This window comes from Tamandua tetradactyla, chromosome X (assembly GCF_023851605.1).
Source record: "Tamandua tetradactyla isolate mTamTet1 chromosome X, mTamTet1.pri, whole genome shotgun sequence".
NCBI classification, from domain to species: Eukaryota; Metazoa; Chordata; class Mammalia; order Pilosa; family Myrmecophagidae; genus Tamandua; species Tamandua tetradactyla.
Window position 1 is genome coordinate 83,790,814 of NC_135353.1, and position 18,599 is coordinate 83,809,412.

Here is an 18,599-nt window from a genome sequence, read left to right on the forward strand (position 1 = left end):
TGAATTCCTATTATCTAGACCATACCATTTCATGGTATTTTGCTTTAAACAGCCTAGAAAACTAAAACAGTTTTTATTTAAGTTCAGGTTATGTGTGCTATAGTACTGAATGTGGAGCTAACAGTTGACATGAAAAGTTATTTTTGGTCTCATGAATTTAAAATCCAACAGGCAGAAAACATTGAAATGATATATAATGATATCTTCTTGCAAATATGAATGAAAAAGTTCACTAGTCTTTAGGATAAACTACTAGATCAGAAAATGCTGAATCTCATAGTATATGCATTTCAAATATTGATAGATATCAGCAAATTGCTATCCAAATAAATTTTACCAATTTACATTTCCACTAGCAGTGTATAAGAGTGTTTGCTTCCCTGTACCTTCACCAATTCTGTGTTAATCACGTTTTCATTTTTGCCAATCTGAGTGCTGAAAGATGGTACCCCCTACATGTCACAGTAACTAACTAGTATTGCTAATAATAACAACTACACATTTATTGAATATGTACTTCCAGTCAAATACTGTTCTAGGTAACTTATTTAATTCTCATGATTATTTTTGAGGATAAGTAATATTATTGTTGCCATTTTACAGATGAGGGTGCTGAGTTTCAGAGAGGTTAAGTAACTTGCCTAAGGCCATTCAGTTGGTAAAAAATGCAATGGAACACAAATGCAGGAAGTCTGTCCCTGGAGTCTGAATTCATAACCATTATCCTCTACTGCCTCTCTAGGAGAAAGACGTTCATTGCAACGTTATTTGCAGGATCAGAAGTCAAGACACACCCTGAATATCCCTCAAAAGAGGAATATTAAATAAATCATGGTATTCTATAAAATGTAATTATAGGAAACCATTAAAAAGATGGAGCAACCTTATATGTACTGAGAACACTGAATCTCCAGGATGTCTTAAGTGAAAAAATAAAGGTGTAAGGTGAGGTATAATGTTTATATCATGCTACCATCTGTGTCAACAAGAAATAAGGGAATTATACACACAAACACACATATATAATCTCTAGCCAGACTCAAAAGAAACTGATAATAATGTTTATTTCTGGGAAGGGCAACTGGGGAGCAGAGGGGAAAGTAGAATTATTAGTCTTACTAATCTTTGTATGCCCTTTTATACTGATTGGGTTTTTGATTAACCAAGTGTGTATTACTTGTATAATTAATTTAAAAACAAGCACATTAAATAAGTATACTAAACAACCAACTCATTTTACTACCATTTAAAATAGTATTACTATTATAACATTGTGGTTTTCTGAAGATATCACATATTTTTATTATTTTTTTTCACTCATTCTGCAGATATTTTTGAGTGACAGCTCTGGACTATATAATTCAAATATAATATAAACAATGTAGGTGCAATATTTGCTTTCATGAAACTTACCTTCTATCAGGATGAGAGATGAAATAAATAAATAGTTAAGTAATTAGTTACTTTCAAACATGATAAGGTCAAAGAGAAAGGAGGAATATAAGGGGATAGAAGACCCAACCTAGATTGGGGGCCCAATGAAGACTTGCCAGAGGAAGTGATATTTAAAATGAACTGTAAAGGATGAGTAAGATTAAACTAGGAGAAAGAAGGGTAAAAGGACAAAGGTGCACTTCAGGCATAAGGAAGAGGATATTTAAGGCCCTGAAGCAGAAAGGAACACAGACAATTAGTGGAAATGAAAGAAAGCTCCAGTTGGAGCTTAGAGAGAGAAGGGTAAGAGGTATGAAATGAGACCGGAGAGTGAGGCAAGGCCTTTTAAACAATGTTAAAGATTTTGGAGTGTATTTGAAAAGCAAAGGTTTTAGGTAAAGGACGATATGATAATATTTGAGTTTTATAAAATTAACTATGCCTGCAGTGTGGAGCATGGACTGGAAAGAAACAAATATGGTGGAGGGACCAGCTAGCATGTGATTGTAGTAGTCTAGGTAAGAGATGTTCTGGGCAGTCCAGATTGTGGGAAGTGGACAAATTCACAATATATTTCTGAGGTAAATCTGACAAGACTTGTTGACAATTGGTTTAAGGATGAAAGAGAGTGATGGGTCAAGGGTGACTCTTAGGTTTTCTACTTGAGCGCCTTGTAGAATGTGGTACCTTTTCTAATGTAGGGAACACTGGATGAAGGGAAGGTTTGGGAGTGGGGTGGGAATGTTCAGGAGTTCAGTGTTAGACATGTTCAGAAGAGATACTGAGTAGGGGATTGGATGTATGTTTCTGAAGCTCAAAGGAAAGGCTGGGGATAGAGACCATTAAATTATTGATTTGTAAAAAGACAGTATATCAAAACCCACTCTTTGGTAAACTTCTGAATACAGTGTAGATGTACAGGTAATCATAGTTTTTCCAACCCAGAAAATCATTCAGTATGCAATTACAGTCACAGTGATTTAACAAGGTAGTCAATTCTTAGGTATCCAGCATCTCACTGTATTGTGACTTACCCAAGTAAAATATTTAAGATTTCCTTAAAATAGATTTTCTTAAAATAATCGAATAGACGGCGATTCAGCAGCTTTGCTTTCTGCCCTTTTACTGCCATTTATCACCTCCTGCATTTATCTTTACTTTCCAGAAATTCCACAACAAAAAATAAATTTGAAAGAAAAAGTATTTTGAGTATTTTCTCCATGCAAAGGCTTTAAATTTTCTAATGTAGCAATCTTTTCCACATCCAAAGAAGGTGTTAATCAGTCTTATGATAACTTTAGAGAAAATATTGCTAAATATATGGTGTTAACTTTCTCTAAGAGTCATGCTGTCTATCTCCAGGAAGAAAAAGCAGGCATTGTGGGGGGGTGAGGCTTGAAATTTGTGGCAGGGCAGATTGGAAAGTTATCACTAGAGAGTGATTAGTTATTTATTTTATGTTTTATCCTACTAAATGTAAGCTTCACGAAGACATGGGTTTTTGTCTATTTTGTTCACTGTTGTAACCCCCAGCATATAAAACAGTGCCTTGTAATAGTAGGAGATCAATATTTTAGGAATAAATGAATTAATTAAGTAGCTTCTTCACAGTGTGACTGCATTTGTTAGAAAATTTCTGAATCCCTAGAAAATTAGAAACATCTATATTAAAATGATATATGTATATGTATATATACACACATAAATATACACATGTATATGTATACATCTCCAAAGTAATATAGAAATATTTTTATTTATTAATATTATTGTTTTTAACCACCCATGCTAGGGTTTGTCACTGTAGGAACATTTTGGAAAGTTTTCTGTGTTTACCCTGGAAAATTTCTTAATTTATGAGTCTCAGAGATAATAATTTTTCATTTCTGCTAATACTTAAAACTTTTTTCATACCGAGACAAATAGCATGGTGATTTTTTGAATAACACACTACACTTAAGTTCTCAGAGGAATCTCTTACACATGAAATTTTCATCAGATGATGACATCACAAGAGAATTGTTCAGTACAAGATTATTCACAAAAGATTAATGTAACATCAATAATTAGGGCAAAATGCAACAGAAATACAAAAAAAAAAACCCACTCAGAACAGTAAAATATATTTTAAAGGAGTTTTTATGGAATTTATCAAAATTAAAAAACATGTATTGAACATCTATGAAATGCAAGATACATGATAGTTTGGGCCCCTACAAAGGTGAAGAAGACTCAGTCCGTGTCCTGATAGCACTTACCACCTATTAGAGGAGTTAGAACTAAGTTCAGTTCAGCAAACATATTGAATTCCTACTATGCAGCTGGCTTAAGTTAGATGTTTCTTTTTTTTTATGCTGTATTGCGGAGGTCACATTTCATTCTTTTACCCTGTGAGTATTCCCTTACTGCAACACCATTTGCTGTGATTTGTTTTTTCATTTGTTTGTTTGCTTGTTTGTTTGTTTGGGAAGTGCATGGGCAGGGAATCAAACCTGGGTCTCCTACATGGCAGGCAAGAATTCTACCACTGAATTACTCTTGCAGCCCCTAGATGTGGTTTTAAATAGATAAGGTACTGTTCTTGTCATGCAGGGGCTTATAATTTTGTGTGTTGTATGTTTGTGTGTGTATTTTTGTATGTGTGGGGATATGTGTATTGTATGGAAATTGACATAAATGCAAATAATTTCAGTGCAGCTATGGCAGGTTATGACAGAGCAGTAGCACTATGTAGGGAAACTTAGCTCAATGTGGGGAAGAAATGAAACGAGGAGGAGGTGGAACCTGAGCTGATTCTTGGGGATAAATGTTAGTTAGAGAATGGAAGACCATTCCATGCTGAATGAACAGCTTGAGCATAGTGAAGAAGATGGAAAGAAGATAGTGTGTCAAGGGAACTGTAAGGCCCTCAGAGGCCAAGTGATATAGGGAAGGTCAGGTCCACTACTGCAATTGTTTTAAAACCTCTGAATTATTTTGAAAATTCTGGTCATATAATTACACAAGTAATTTCTGTGATCAAAAAATTACCCACCCCCACCCCCACCCCCATTCCCATGCACTCTCTCTCTCTGTTTTTTTTTTTTTTTGCCTTTGGAATTGCCAGACAGCATAGCACCTAATCAGGAAGGGTGGAGGGTGAGCAGGTCTTGGAAATACTTATGAACGCTATATTAGGTACTTGGCATAGACAACCTAAAGCCTCTCCTCAATCAATGCAACAGAAATACAGCCAAAAAAAAATTAAGAAATTAATCGCTTTAAGATAAAGGGTATTGTACCTTCATTATTCCTGCAGTAGCTTTTTATGAGAATTTTGCATGGGCTCGTCTAATATGTGTAGAAAACCAGATTCAGATTCCATAAATGATTATTAAACATCTACTATGCTTCCATATCTTTTTAACGTCCCGCAATGGAAGGCTTATTTTGCACATACATATTGCTCAAGTGGCTGTTCAGACTAAGTAAAGTAGATGCGTTGAGTATTCCAATCTGGTTAAACTAGGGGAGTTTTTTTTTTTTTTTTCTTTTTCCGTGGGAGGTTCGTTAGGGAGACACAGAAACGAGAAAGGTAGGTAATATAGTTTGAAAGTATCGGTGTGAAAAACCAAAAGGAAAGTACAGACACGCTGGGGGTTACCGTTTAACAGGCTGGAACGACAATTTCCTTTGTTCACAGAGCGATTCCCTTTCAATTTCAGTTCGCCCTCCCTGTCTCCTAACAATCCTTGCTTCACCATTGTCAACGGCACAAAAGTTTTCCCACATTCATCCTACACACCGGGGTTTAAATTTACATTTCATTCCTACCCCAAACCTCCTGAATAAACACGTTACTGTACTCTACCTGGAAAATTAAACTTTTTTTTTAAATTGAACTTTCTAACGTTCGCGTAAACATTTCAAGTGTAATACTCTACCCACCAACCTGGATCCTGCACCGAGGAACTACAATATTCTTTGTGTACTGTTTTCCCTTCCGCGTCTACTACATGATGTCACTTCCACAAGTCACATGACACATTTCCTGTTAAAATGGCGGATAGTCTCCCTTCGGAGTTTGATGTGATCGTAATAGGGAGTGGTATGTGTGGCCCTGGGTACGCTCCGGCTATGTATAGGAAGTCTATTTCGTTCCTACCGTCCCTGAAGGTGGAAAGGGTTGGCGAGAAATGCCAGAGTGCGAGCAATGGGAGGGGTTGGAGGAAGTATTGGAATCAGCGCGGGACCTAGTAGCTCCGGGTAGAGGCTTTTGGACCCGAGGTGTTTGGCGCTATTTGAGTGGGGGTCGATGCCAGTTGCTGAGGTCAGTCGCTGCGAGTGATTCCTTTTATTTCCTTAGAGGGAGGTGGGTTTGCAGTGTCATGAGAATAGAGGGTCTGGATTTTAGCAGTGGAGACGTCTTTGTCATGACCTGATTCCCTCGTTGATTTCAAGGTGGTATTCCCATTCATTTTGTCTTGCCATTTATTAGGATTTTTCGTGTGTTTATATAATGTAGGGTGTAGTGTAGTCAAAAAATTGTTCCGACACAGCTTAATCCTCAATTTTGCAAGAAAGATGTTTCATTGCTCGTGTGCTTATTAATTTACTGGGGCAAGGAAACGGATACTTTTCTTTCGTTTTGAGAAGCCTAGCAGATTTTCTTTTGTTGACGTAGTTATTCCTGTTTTGCACCGCTGAAAGTAAGCATCCTGTTTTCTACCGCTCACCTATCAACCCACAACCAAATGTGCTGAGAACAATCTTCTGTGAGTTCCAGTTCAGGTGTGTGACCTTATCTTCCCCCTTGTTTCTCCATCGCTTGTTTTCTCCATGTTTTGGGTGGAGTCAAAAAGACCCCAGCATTTCTAGTTGACAAATTCGACATATAAATTGTCAGAAGATCTTTGGCAGAAATTGGCATTGCGTTTTTCTTAACATGGTAAAGGGTTAATTTTAGATGCGGTGAAATAAGTTGTTGGGTGGAGTTTGTTCTTGTCTGCAGAATGGTAGGCCGGAGAAGTTTTAGGGAATGGAACGCTGTACATTTTGCTAAAGATTTCAGTTTGTCGGTTTGTCGTCTTCTCAAATAGGAGCAGCCATGTTTCCAGGGTGGGAGTAAAAAAAAAAAAAAAAAAAACAGTTACCTTTTTTTAAATGTTTATTATTTGCTAATCGATGTAATTACTTTACAAACCTTAATAATCCTCACAACCACCTTGTTGAACTAGGTACTACTATTCTCTACATTTTACAGAAGAGGAAGAGAGGGCTTAGAAAGGTTCTAATTTGTTTGAGATCCCACAGCTGGTAAATTTCCAAAGGTCCACCAACCCCAGAAGGACTGTCAGTGGTGCTGACCCTAAATGCTGATCCAGATTAGCAGAAATTGGGAAAAGTTGGTGCTAGGTTTGCTTGGTCATTAACTAGTTGTGTGACTTTGGGGAAGGTCAGACGCTAAATCTGACTGAGGCTCAGTTTCCTTATTTGTGAATATAGTGGGGTAAATAAAATAGCTTTTAAGGTGTTATTGAACCAAAAATTCTTTTATTCTAGTTGTACCTGGATAAGTGTTGACAGAACAGCAGGGACATAAGCTCAGTTTCCTTATTTGTGAATATAGGTGGGGTAAATTAGATAGCCTTTAAGGTGTTGAACCAAAAATTCTTTTATTCTAGTTGTACCTGGATAATTGTTTACAGAACAGCAGGGACAAAAAAACCTGCATGGCTGCAGATAAGGAGGCTTGTAGCTGCTATGGATAGGTGTTGTGAGAGCTATAAGGAGTCAAAAGACTATTCATTTTATTCTCTCCATTCTATCCTAAAACTGAGAACACTATTTTAGAATACTTGTTAGACCTACTTGGGTTATGTTTCTTGCCTTTCTTTTTTGTTACCTTGGAAATTGGGGTGTTTTTAAACTTTTGTTAAAATCATTAAGAGATTTTTTTATTATCTAGATTCAAATTTTAGCTGATAATAGTGCTGATTCTTATAATTATTAAGTTTTGTACCAAATATTTTGCTTCTGCTGTAGTTCAGACTATGGAATACATCCTGCTGGAGTCTGTTATGAAAGAAGTAGAAAGACACTGTGATTGATCAAGAAAATTCCATGAGGAGACATCTGATATATTTAGAAAAAGAAACATTTTAGATTTCTTCCAGTGAGTGTAATGTTATTTCTCAATGTATGGGAAGAAATTATTCGAAGTTAATCTTAAAAATTAAGTTTTTCGTATCTTTCAATGTCAACACATTCCATGGTTTTTCAAGCGTGTTGCTTGAATTTACAATTATTTAAGAAATGGCTTTTTATTGTATCCAATTATTCTACTTTTAAAGTGGAATCATTACTTTAATTGGAATTATTTTTAATGTGGTTGGGATAATTTCTAAAATAGTTCGCTGAAAGTAGCCATTGATATGTGTTTGCTTTACTAAATTGACAAGTTTGAGTAAATTATAGGAAAAGTAGTACTTCATATATTCAAAATTATTTACAAAAGCAGAATCAATCTTTCATATATTGGAAACATGAAAAAAGCTAGGAGATGCAATTTTTCTTTTAGCAGATTTAGTTATAGTTAAAATGTCATCAAGAGACAATTGATCCTCATCAAGTAAAATCATTTGAGGATGTTTAAAATTTCCTCAACCTTGATTAATTTGTATTTCTTCTCATAGTCCATAATAAAAAGTGAAAGCTTTTGCTTAAGATCATATTTTAAAGAGATTATGGCAAAAAATAAAGTTTGAGTATTATCTTAGTTAAGCACATTTCCTTTCGATCACAAAATACAGGAAATATCTGTTGAACACCCAAAGGCAGTGGAATGAGATAAAGTATGAACTATGGGGAAAAACTGAAGAAAATGGAATGAGGAAGGAAGATCATTTGGAGTCCCAAGGGAGAGAACAAAAATGGATTTGTGATAAATATCTAGAAAGTGGTCATTAGCTTGGGTACACAATTGTCACGTTCAGGATATTTTGTCATTTAACAAGTCATTTGAATGATAATTCTGTGGGTTCTAGAGAAGCATCATTGGGTTCAGGTTAAAAATAGTCCCAGTAACATAAAACCTCACTGGAGGTGGTTTATTTGGCAGCCTGTGTAATCTGTAATATGCAACAGAGCCAACAACCCAGCAGAAGAGCAGGCAAGGTGGAAGTTATAATAACAATGTGATAGTATTGACATGCTTCATTTACAGGCGAGGCTCTCAGACCCTTCATTTAGCACATGTTCTAGCACACTCAGAGCATATTAGAACCATCGCGTTAGAAGATAATAGGATATATTATCAACTTCTGCAAAGACTATTATGGAGGAACACTATTAGAGAAATAAGTGACAGCTCCTATCTGTATAGGGAAGAGAAGACACAAATACTTAAAGTACAAACCTACGTCAAATAGCAAAATGGCCTGGGGTTTTTTAGTGTAGTAACATTCATTTGGGTATTAAACCCATAAATTATTCAGATCCTCGTTCCTGCCCTTGTGAGTTTTACTTTATTGCCTGTTCTCAGGAAATGTTGAGTTTTTTGATAGTCAAACCTCCAAGGCTGTTCTTAAGGCAGTGTTGGCTTTTCATTGCATCCTTCTTGTTTTCTGCAGGCCCTGTAGAGATTCAGTTTGAATCCCTTTCCTTTTTTTTTAAACTTAAATCTTTATTGTGGTTTTATATATATATAGCACAAAATATCCCATTTTTAACTGTACGGTTCAGTGGAATTAATTTCATTAACAATATTCTGCTAATATCACCCCCAGCCATTCCTCAAACGGTTTCTTTACCCCATACAAAAACTCTGTATCTACTGAGCACTAACTCCCTATTTTCCCCTCCCCATAGCTTGTACTAACCTCTAATCTACTCTCTATCTCTATGAATTTGCTTATTCTAATATTTCTTAAAAGTGGAATCATACAGTATTTGTCCTTTTGTGTCTGGTTTATTTCACTCAGCAAAATTTTTCAAGGTTCATCTGTGTTGTAGTATGTATCAGAGCTTTATTCCTTTTTAAGTTTGAATAGATTTCCATTGTCTGGATATATATACCATTTTTTGTATCCATCCATTCATTCATGGATGGATACCCAAATTGTTTCCACCTTTTGGCTATTGTGAGTAATGTTGCTGTGAACATTGGTATATAAGTATTTGTTTGAGTCCCTATTTTCAGTTTTTTGGAGTATATACGTAGAAGTGGAATTGCTGGGTCATGCAGTAATTCTGTTTTTATTTTTTGAGGAATGTCAAACTGTTTTCCACAGTGGCTGCAATATTAGGATTCTTTTTTTAAAAAAAATATATTTTTTATTGATAAATTCTCACATATACATTTTATACATGGTTTACAATCAGTGGTTCAGAATATCATCACATACTTCTGTGTTCATCACCATGATCGTTTTTTAGAACATTTGCATCACTCTAGAAAAAGAAATAAAAAGGTAAAAAACCCTCATACATACCATATAATTTAACCCTCCCTCTCATTGACCACTAATATTTCCATCTACCCAATTTATTTTGCCCTTTGTTCCCCGTATTATTCATTTCTTCTTTATCCATATTTTATTACTCATATGTCCATACCCTAGATAAAAGGAGCAATAGACACAAGGTTTTCACAACCACACAGTCACATTGTAAAAGCCTAATAGTTATGCAGTTGTGTTCAAGAATCAAGGCTACAGGAACATACAGTTTCAGGTACTTCCCGCCAGCCACTCCACTCCACCATAAACTAAAAAGGGTTATCTATATAATGCATAAGAATAACCTTGAGGATAACCATTCGACTTTATTTGAAATCTCTCAGCCACTGAAATTTTATTTTGTCTCATTTCTTTCTTCCCCCTTTTGGTCAAGAAGGCTTTCTCAATCCCTTGATGCTGGATCCTGGCTTATCCTAGAATTTCTGTCCCATGTTGCCAGGGAGATTTACACCCCTGGAAGTCATATGTCCCTTATAGGAGGGAGGGCAGTGAGTTCACCCACTGAGTTGGCTTAGAGAAGAGGCCACATCTGAGCAACAAAAGAGGGTCTCTGGGGGGTGACTCTTAAGCGTAATTTTAAGTAGGCTTAGCCTGTCCTTTGCAGGAATAAGTTTCATAGGGGTGAACCCTAAGATCGTGGGTTCAGCCTATTGATTTGGTTGTCCCCACTGCTTGAGACAATATCAGAAATTCTCCAAATGGGGAAGTTGAATATTTTCTCCTTTTTCCCCAGTCCCCAAGGGGACCTTGCAAATACTTCTTTATTTACTGCCCAAATTACTCTGAGATATATCAGAGCATAAAACAACCTGGAAAAACCAACAATATCTCATGCCCTATTCAAGATTCCATGTACTTATGGTGTTCAACTAAACAGACCACACAAGTTAAATTAGCAAATGCACTACCCAAAATATAAGTTTTACACCAAATAAACATCTCTCCCTTTAGTCTCACACAGAAGTTGGAGTTTTTAAAATATGGACGATATCATCTTTTACCCTGTATTCTGATATACCTTAGTCCTGTCCAGATCAGCTTCATTTATATCTCTCCTCAAAGTCTAATCCCTTTTTCAGCTTTTTAAACAGTTCCTGTATGGTGTACTGCTGACTTTTATAGCTTCAGAGCTCTAACTCTCAGTTTCAGGTGTCACATAAATACCCGAAGTTTCTTGGACCGACCAGGTTACATGCTAAACAACTGAGTATCTCAGAATTTAGAATTAACAGTTACACCTCCTGAGTATATGTGACTGCTGTAAGAACTTACAGTCTAGGACCCTTTACAGTAGGCCCCAACCTGATAACCCATGCTCTCGACTTTGGTTCGCTGAGTTATTATATTATACTTAGTGCATATGATTGAGGCATGATAAAATTTGTCTTTTTTTCCTGACATTTCATTCAACATTTAGTCCTTAACGTTCATTCTCCTAGTTGCATGCTTCACAACTTCATTCCTTCCTGTGGCCACTCAGTAGTCCATTGTATGTATACACCATAGTTTCCTCTTCTATTCCTCAGTTGTTGTACCCTTGGGCCACCTCCATTCATTGTGGCTCTGGAACACTGCTGCCATAAACATCAGTGTGCAAATGTCCATATGTGTTCTCACACTCAGTTCCTTCAGGTATATGCTGAACAAAGCGATTTCAGGATCATATGACAAACCCATCCCTAACCTCCTGTGGAACCACCACGCTGCCCTCCAAGGGGCTGTACCTCTCATTTTCCTTGCCGACAGTGAATAGGTATATCTCTTTCTCCTCATTTTCTCTAGCACTTGTTTGTCTCTGTTCATTTTTAAACCGTCTTATTCATACATCAAACAACCCAACCTAAGTGTGTAGACATCCTTTGCCACCATACTCTATCTGAAGACATTTCCTCTTTTTCCACAAAGAATCATGGGTTGTTAACTTTTGATTAGATGATTTCCATTTAGATGTGTCTCCACCCATTCAAGGTAGGGTTGCATACAGGAGCCCTTTAAGAGGAAATCATTTTGGAAAAAGCTCCAGAACCAACAGAGCCCACACAGCCAGAGATTTTTGGAGATGAAAGAGAAAATACCCCTGGGGAAGACGTTAAAGAAGCCTGGTGAGAAAGCAGCTGGCAGATGTCACCATGTGCCTTTCCAGCTGAGAGAGAAACCCTGAACATCAAAGGCCTTCTTGAGCCAAGTTTCTTTGAATGCCTTAGTTTGGACATTTTTATAGCCTTTCCTTAATTTGGACATTTTCATGGCCTTAGAACTGTAAACTTGCAACTTACATTCCCTTTTTGAAAAACAGTTCCAAACCTTGTATCTGATGCTCCTTTTATCTACCTTGTCAACAGACAAGTAGAACATATGGAATACAAATAAATAATAGGGGGAACAAATGTTAAAATAAATTTAGTTTGAAATGCTAGTGATCAATGAAAGGGAGGGGTAAGGGTTATGGTATGTATAAATTTTTTTTTCTGTTTTCGTTTTATTTCTTTTTCTGAATAGATGCAAATGTTCCAAGAAATGATCATGATGATGAATATGCAACTATGTGATGATATTGTGAATTACTGATTGTAGAACGGAATGATCAAAATAGGAATGTGTGCATTTGTTTTGTGTTTTTTTGGTATTTAAAAAAAAAAGCAGTTCCATTTCTGGTATATTGTATTCTGGCAGCTTTTACAAACTAAAACAGTAGTGTTCTCACATACCTTTTTCTGTCAGGCCAGTGTTCCCATTGAGTTACAGTAGCTGTTATTTATTTAATCAAATTTTTATGATATCAAATAAATTTTTTGATATTAATGCCATCAAAATTTGAGTCACATTGTTTTATTCACGCATATGGACAAAATATGCTTTTTCTTTTTTTATAGGTGCATGGTCCAAGAATTGAACCCGGGTCTCCTGCATGGAAGGTGAGCAATGGACAAAATATTTTTAAATATTTCAAGAAAAAAGTATATTTTAAAAGGTACTCTCCTTAAATATTGGGATATTTTCATTCTGTACTTTTGAGGAGGACAAAGGAATTAGCAGAAAATCATGAAAATATATAACTAAACTCCTCAGTAAATATTCTTCCAGGAATAAGTCTAAGTTTTATTTCAAATTAAGTGCGGTGCTTGGATCCTTTTTCTCCCATGTTCACTGCAAATATGTGACAGGTTTTTTTTTTAACTTTTTAAATTGTGTAATATAACACATATACAAAGCAAAGAAAGAGAAAAGCAATAATTCTCAGAGCATTCTTCAACAAGTAGTTACAGGACAGATCCAGGATTTGTCATGGGCTACTATACCATTCTCTCAGATTTTTCCTTCTAGCTGCTCCAGAATATAGGAGGCTAGAAGGAATAAATCTTTTTTTATCATCACAATCAACTTTTTTTTCTTTTTTGTGATAAATAACATAAATAAAAAAGCAATAAATTTCAAATCACAGCACAACAATTACTTGTAGAACAGATTTCAGAGTTTGATATGGGTTACAATTTTACAATTTTAGGTTTTTACTTCTAGCAGCTGGAAGTAAAAGTATTCTAAGATACTGGAAACTAAATATCAACTTAATAATCAGCAATCATATTTATTTGTTAAACCCTACCTTCTCTGTATAGCTCCATCACCTTGATCTTTCTCTCCCAGTCTTTAGGGGTATTTGGGCCATGGCCTTTCTAACTTTTTCATGTTGGAAGGGGTATGTTGTCAGTAATATGTGCTAGAGAGATGGAATTAGCTGATGTTCTAGAGAGGCTGGCCCCTCGAGGTTTCAGGGCTTATCTGGTCTAGGAACCCATCTGGAGGTTGTAGGTTTCTGGAAAGTTACCCTAGTGCATGAAACCTTTATAGAATCTTATATATTGCCCTAGGTGTTCTTTAGGATTGGCTGGAGTGGTTTTGATTGGGATTTGGTAAGTTATGATAGGTAGCAATGTCTAACAGAAACTTGCCTAAGAGTGACCTCCAGAGTAGCCTCTCGACTCTATTTGAACTCTCTCAGCCACTGATACTTTATTAGTTACACTTCTTTTTCCCCTTTTGATCAGGATGAAATTATTGATCCCATGGTGCCAAGGCTGGACTCATCCCTGAAAGTCATCTCCTATGTCGCCAGGGAGACCTTCACCCCTGGATGTCATGTCCCATGTAGTGGGAAGAGCAATGATTTCATTTACACAGTTGGGCTTAGAGAGAGTGAGGCCACATCTGAGCAACAAAAGAGGTCCTCCAGAAGTAACTCTTAGGCATACCTATAGGTAGGCTAAGCTTCATGACAGTTTTTAATATCAATTACGACCAACATTTCAATAGCACTTTTCAAATGAAATGCACTTTCACTTACGTCAAGTTTAGTATAGGTATAAAATTCTGTGTACCTGTTCAGCCAATTGAGGTTTCCTCCATGGAATACACCAAGGTATTAAAGCATATGTGATGCTTAGTATGAACGTGGGTAGTTGTGGCCACCACAGAAATGTGCTGTTCAGATCTCTTTTGAGGGGAGTATGGTTGACAGAGTTATTGCCCCTCTGGATTCATCACCACATTCTCCCCAAGCCTACACATTCCCTGGGCTGTTCCCAGTCAGTGACTAAGCACAGTAGACTAGTACTGGCTAATCCCTACAAGATGTAGGACTTCTTTAATGGGCAGTTTTGGCTTGAGGTCTCCCCATTAGGTTTGAATGAAATTTTCTTAGAACTGCACTGCAGTTTGACAATCTTCCTACCCAGTCATCCATCCTTCCCCTCTCATCCTCTCATTACAGATGTCAAACCTGCAATACTGTCTGAAGGCTTTACCTGTCTACTCCTGTTCCCTCTACTTTATCCTTCACAGGCAATTCCTTCCAATTAATCTCTCACATGTCTAATCCCATGTAGGCATCTGCTTCATGAAGGGCTCAAATTGACACCATAGCTCATGTTTTTAGATTAATATTCACTTATTTTATTTGAAACCATATCCAAATTATCTGTAGTATAGGTGTACAAGACAACTTGGTTCACCTTGAGAATCAAGCAGTCTGAGACCAACAATAGACCACTAGGATTAAAAGGTCATAGTTTATATTTTATAGGCCTGTGATCTCTACTCCTTTCAGAAAAATATGATGAAATATTTTTTTATTAATTAACGAAAAAAAAGAAATTAACCCAACATTTAGAAATCATACCATTCTACATATGCAATCATTAATTCTTAACATCATCACATAGATGCATGATCATCGTTTCTTAGTACATTTGCATCGGTTTAGAAGAACTACCAACACAACCGAAAAAGATATAGAATGTTAATATAGAGAAAAAAAATAAAAGTAATAATAGTAAAAACAAAACAAAACAAAACAAAACAAAAACCTATAGCTCGGATGCAGCTTCATTCAGTGTTTTAACATGATTACTTTACAATTAGGTATTATTGTGCTGTCCATTTTTGAGTTTTTGTATCTAGTCCTGTTGCACAGTCTGTATCCCATCACTCCAATTACCCATTATCTTACCCTGTTTCTAACTCCTGCTGGACTCTGTTACCAATGACATATTCCAAGTTTATTCTCGAATGTTGATTCACATCATTGGGACCATACAGTATTTGTCTTTTAGTTTTTGGCTAGACTCATTCAGCATAATGTTCTCTAGGTCCATCCATGTTATTACATGCTTCATAAGTTTATCCTGTCTTAAAGCTGCATAATATTCCATCATATGTATATACCACAGTTTGTTTAGCCACTCGTCTGTTGATGGACATTTTGGCTGTTTCCATCTCTTTGCAATTGTAAATAACGCTGCTATAAACATTGGTGTGCAAATGTCCATTTGAGTTTTTGCCCTTAATTCCTTTGAGTAGATTCCCAGCAATGGTATTGCCGGGTTGTATGGCAATTCTATATTCAGCTTTTTGAGGAACCGCCAAACTGCCTTCCACAGTGGTTGCACCATTTGACATTCCCACCAACAGTGGATAAGTGTGCCTCTTTCTCCGCATCCTCTCCAGCACTTGTCATTTTCTGTTTTGTTGATAATGGCCATTCTGGTGGGTGTGAGATGATATCTCATTGTGGTTTTGATTTGCATTTCTCTAATGGCCAGGGACATTGAGCATCTCTTCATGTGCCTTTTGGCCATTTGTATTTCCTCTTCTGAGAGGTGTCTGTTCAAGTCTTTTTCCCATTTTGTAATTGGGTTGGCTGTCTTTTTGTTGTTGAGTTGAACAATCTCTTTATAAATTCTGGATACTAGACCTTTATCTGATATGTCATTTCCAAATATTGTCTCCCATTGTGTAGGCTGTCTTTCTGCTTTCTTGATGAAGTTCTTTGATGCACAAAAGTGTTTAATTTTGAGCAGTTCCCATTTATTTATTTCCTTCTTCAGTGCTCTTGCTTTAGGTTTAAGGTCCATAAAATCGCCTCCAATTGTAAGATTCATAAGATATCTCCCTACATTTTCCTCTAACTGTTTTATGGTCTTAGACCTAATGTTTAGATCTTTGATCCATTTTGAGTTAACTTTGTATAGGGTATGAGATATGGGTCTTCTTTCATTCTTTTGCATATGAATATCCAGTTCTCTAGGCACCATTTATTGAAGAGACTGTTCTGTCCCAGGTGAGTTGGCTTGACTCCCTTATCAAAGATCAAATGACCATAGATGAGAGGGTCTATATCTGAGCACTCTATTCGATTCCATTGGTCGATATATCTATCTTTATGCCAATACCATGCTGTTTTGACCACTGTGGCTTCATAATATGCCTTAAAGTCAGGCAGTGCAAGACCTCCAGCTTCGTTTTTTTTCCTCAAGATGTTTTTAGCAATTCGGGGCACCCTGCCCTTCCAGATAAATTTGCTTATTGGTTTTTCTATTTCTGAAAAATAAGTTGTTGGGATTTTGATTGGTATTGCATTGAATCTGTAAATCAATTTAGGTAGGATTGACATCTTAACTATATTTAGTCTTCCAATCCATGAACACGGTATGCCCTTCCATCTATTTAGGTCTTCTGTGATTTCTTTTAACAGTTTTTTATAGTTTTCTTTATATATGTTTTTTGTCTCTTTAGTTAAATTTATTCCTAGGTATTTCATTCTTTTAGTTGCAATTGTAAATAGGATTACTTTCTTGATTTCCCCCTCAGCTTGTTCATTACTAATGTATAGAAATGCTACAGATTTTTGAATGTTGATCTTGTAACCTGCTACTTTGCTGTACTCATTTATTAGCTCTAGTAGTTTTGTTGTGGATTTTTTCCGGGTTTTCGATGTATAGTATCATATCGTCTGCAAACAGTGATAGTTTTACTTCTTCCTTTCCTATTTTGATGCCTTGTATTTCTTTTTCTTGTCTAATTGCTCTGGCTAGAACCTCCAACACAATGTTGAATAATAGTGGTGATAGTGGACATCCTTGTCTTGTTCCTGATCTTAGGGGGAAAGTTTTCAATTTTTCCCCATTGAGGATGATATTAGCTGTGGGTTTTTCATATATTCCCTCTATCATTTTAAGGAAGTTCCCTTGTATTCCAATCTTTTGAAGTGTTTTCAACAGGAAAGGATGTTGAATCTTGTCAAATGCCTTCTCTGCATCGAGATGATCATGTGATGTTTCTGCTTTGATTTGTCGATATGGTGTATTACATTAATTGATTTTCTTATGTTGAACCATCCTTGCATACCTGGGATGAATCCTACTTGGTCATGATGTATAATTCTTTTAATGTTTCGTTGGATACGATTTGCTAGAATTTATTGAGGATTTTTGCATCTTATATTCATTAGAGAGATTGGCCTGTAGTTTTCTTTTTTTGTAATATCTTTGCCTGGTTTTGGTATGAGGATGATGTTGGCTTCATAGAATGAATTAGGTAGTTTTCCCTCCGTTTCGATTTTTTTGAAGAGTTTGAGGAGAGTTGGTACTAATTCTTTCTGGAATATTTGATAGAATTCACATGTGAAGCCGTGTGGTCCTGGACTTTTCTTTTTAGGAAGCTTTTGAATGACTAATTCAATTTCTTTACTTGTGATTGGTTTGTTGAGGTCATCTATGTCTTCTTGAGTCAAAGTTGGTTGTTCATGTCTTTCCAGGAACCCGTCCATTTCATCTAAATTGTTGCCTTTATTAGCGTAAAGTTGTTCATAGTATCCTGTTATTACCTCCTTTATTTCTGTGAGGTCAGTAGTTATGTCTCCTCTTCCATTTCTGATCTTATTTATTTGCATCCTCTCTCTTCTTCTTTTTGTCAATCTTGCTAAGGGCCCATCAATCTTATTGATTTTCTCATAGAACCAACTTCTGGTCTTATTGATTTTCTCTATTGTTTTCATGTTTTCAATTTCATTTATTTCTGCTCTAATCTTTGTTATTTCTTTCCTTTTGCTTGCTTTGGGATTAGTTTGCTGTTCTTTCTCCAGTTCTTCCAAGTGGACAGTTAATTCCTGCATTTTTGCCTTTTCTTCTTTTCTGATATAGGCATTTAGGGCAATAAATTTCCCTCTTAGCACTGCATTTGCTGCATCCAATAAGTTTTGATATGTTGTGTTTTCATTTTCATTCGCCTCGAGGTATTTGCTAATTTCTCTTGCAATTTCTTCTTTGACCCACCCGTTGTTTAAGAGTGTGTTGTTGAGCCTCCACGTATTTGTGAATTTTATGGCACTCC

At 36.2% G+C, this 18,599-nt stretch overlaps 1 protein-coding gene across 1 annotated transcript in view; it reads left to right on the forward strand.

The window, feature by feature from the left end:
- The first annotated feature begins 5,460 nt into the window (after positions 1-5,460).
- CHM (CHM Rab escort protein) overlaps positions 5,461-18,599 on the forward strand; it is a 166,526-nt gene continuing 153,387 nt past the window's right edge. The window contains exons 1-2 of the mRNA XM_077146388.1: positions 5,461-5,598; positions 12,806-12,847. Of these exons, the coding sequence (XP_077002503.1) occupies positions 5,473-5,598; positions 12,806-12,847 (168 nt within the window). The 5' untranslated portion in view covers positions 5,461-5,472. The remainder of the gene's footprint in view (positions 5,599-12,805; positions 12,848-18,599) is intronic.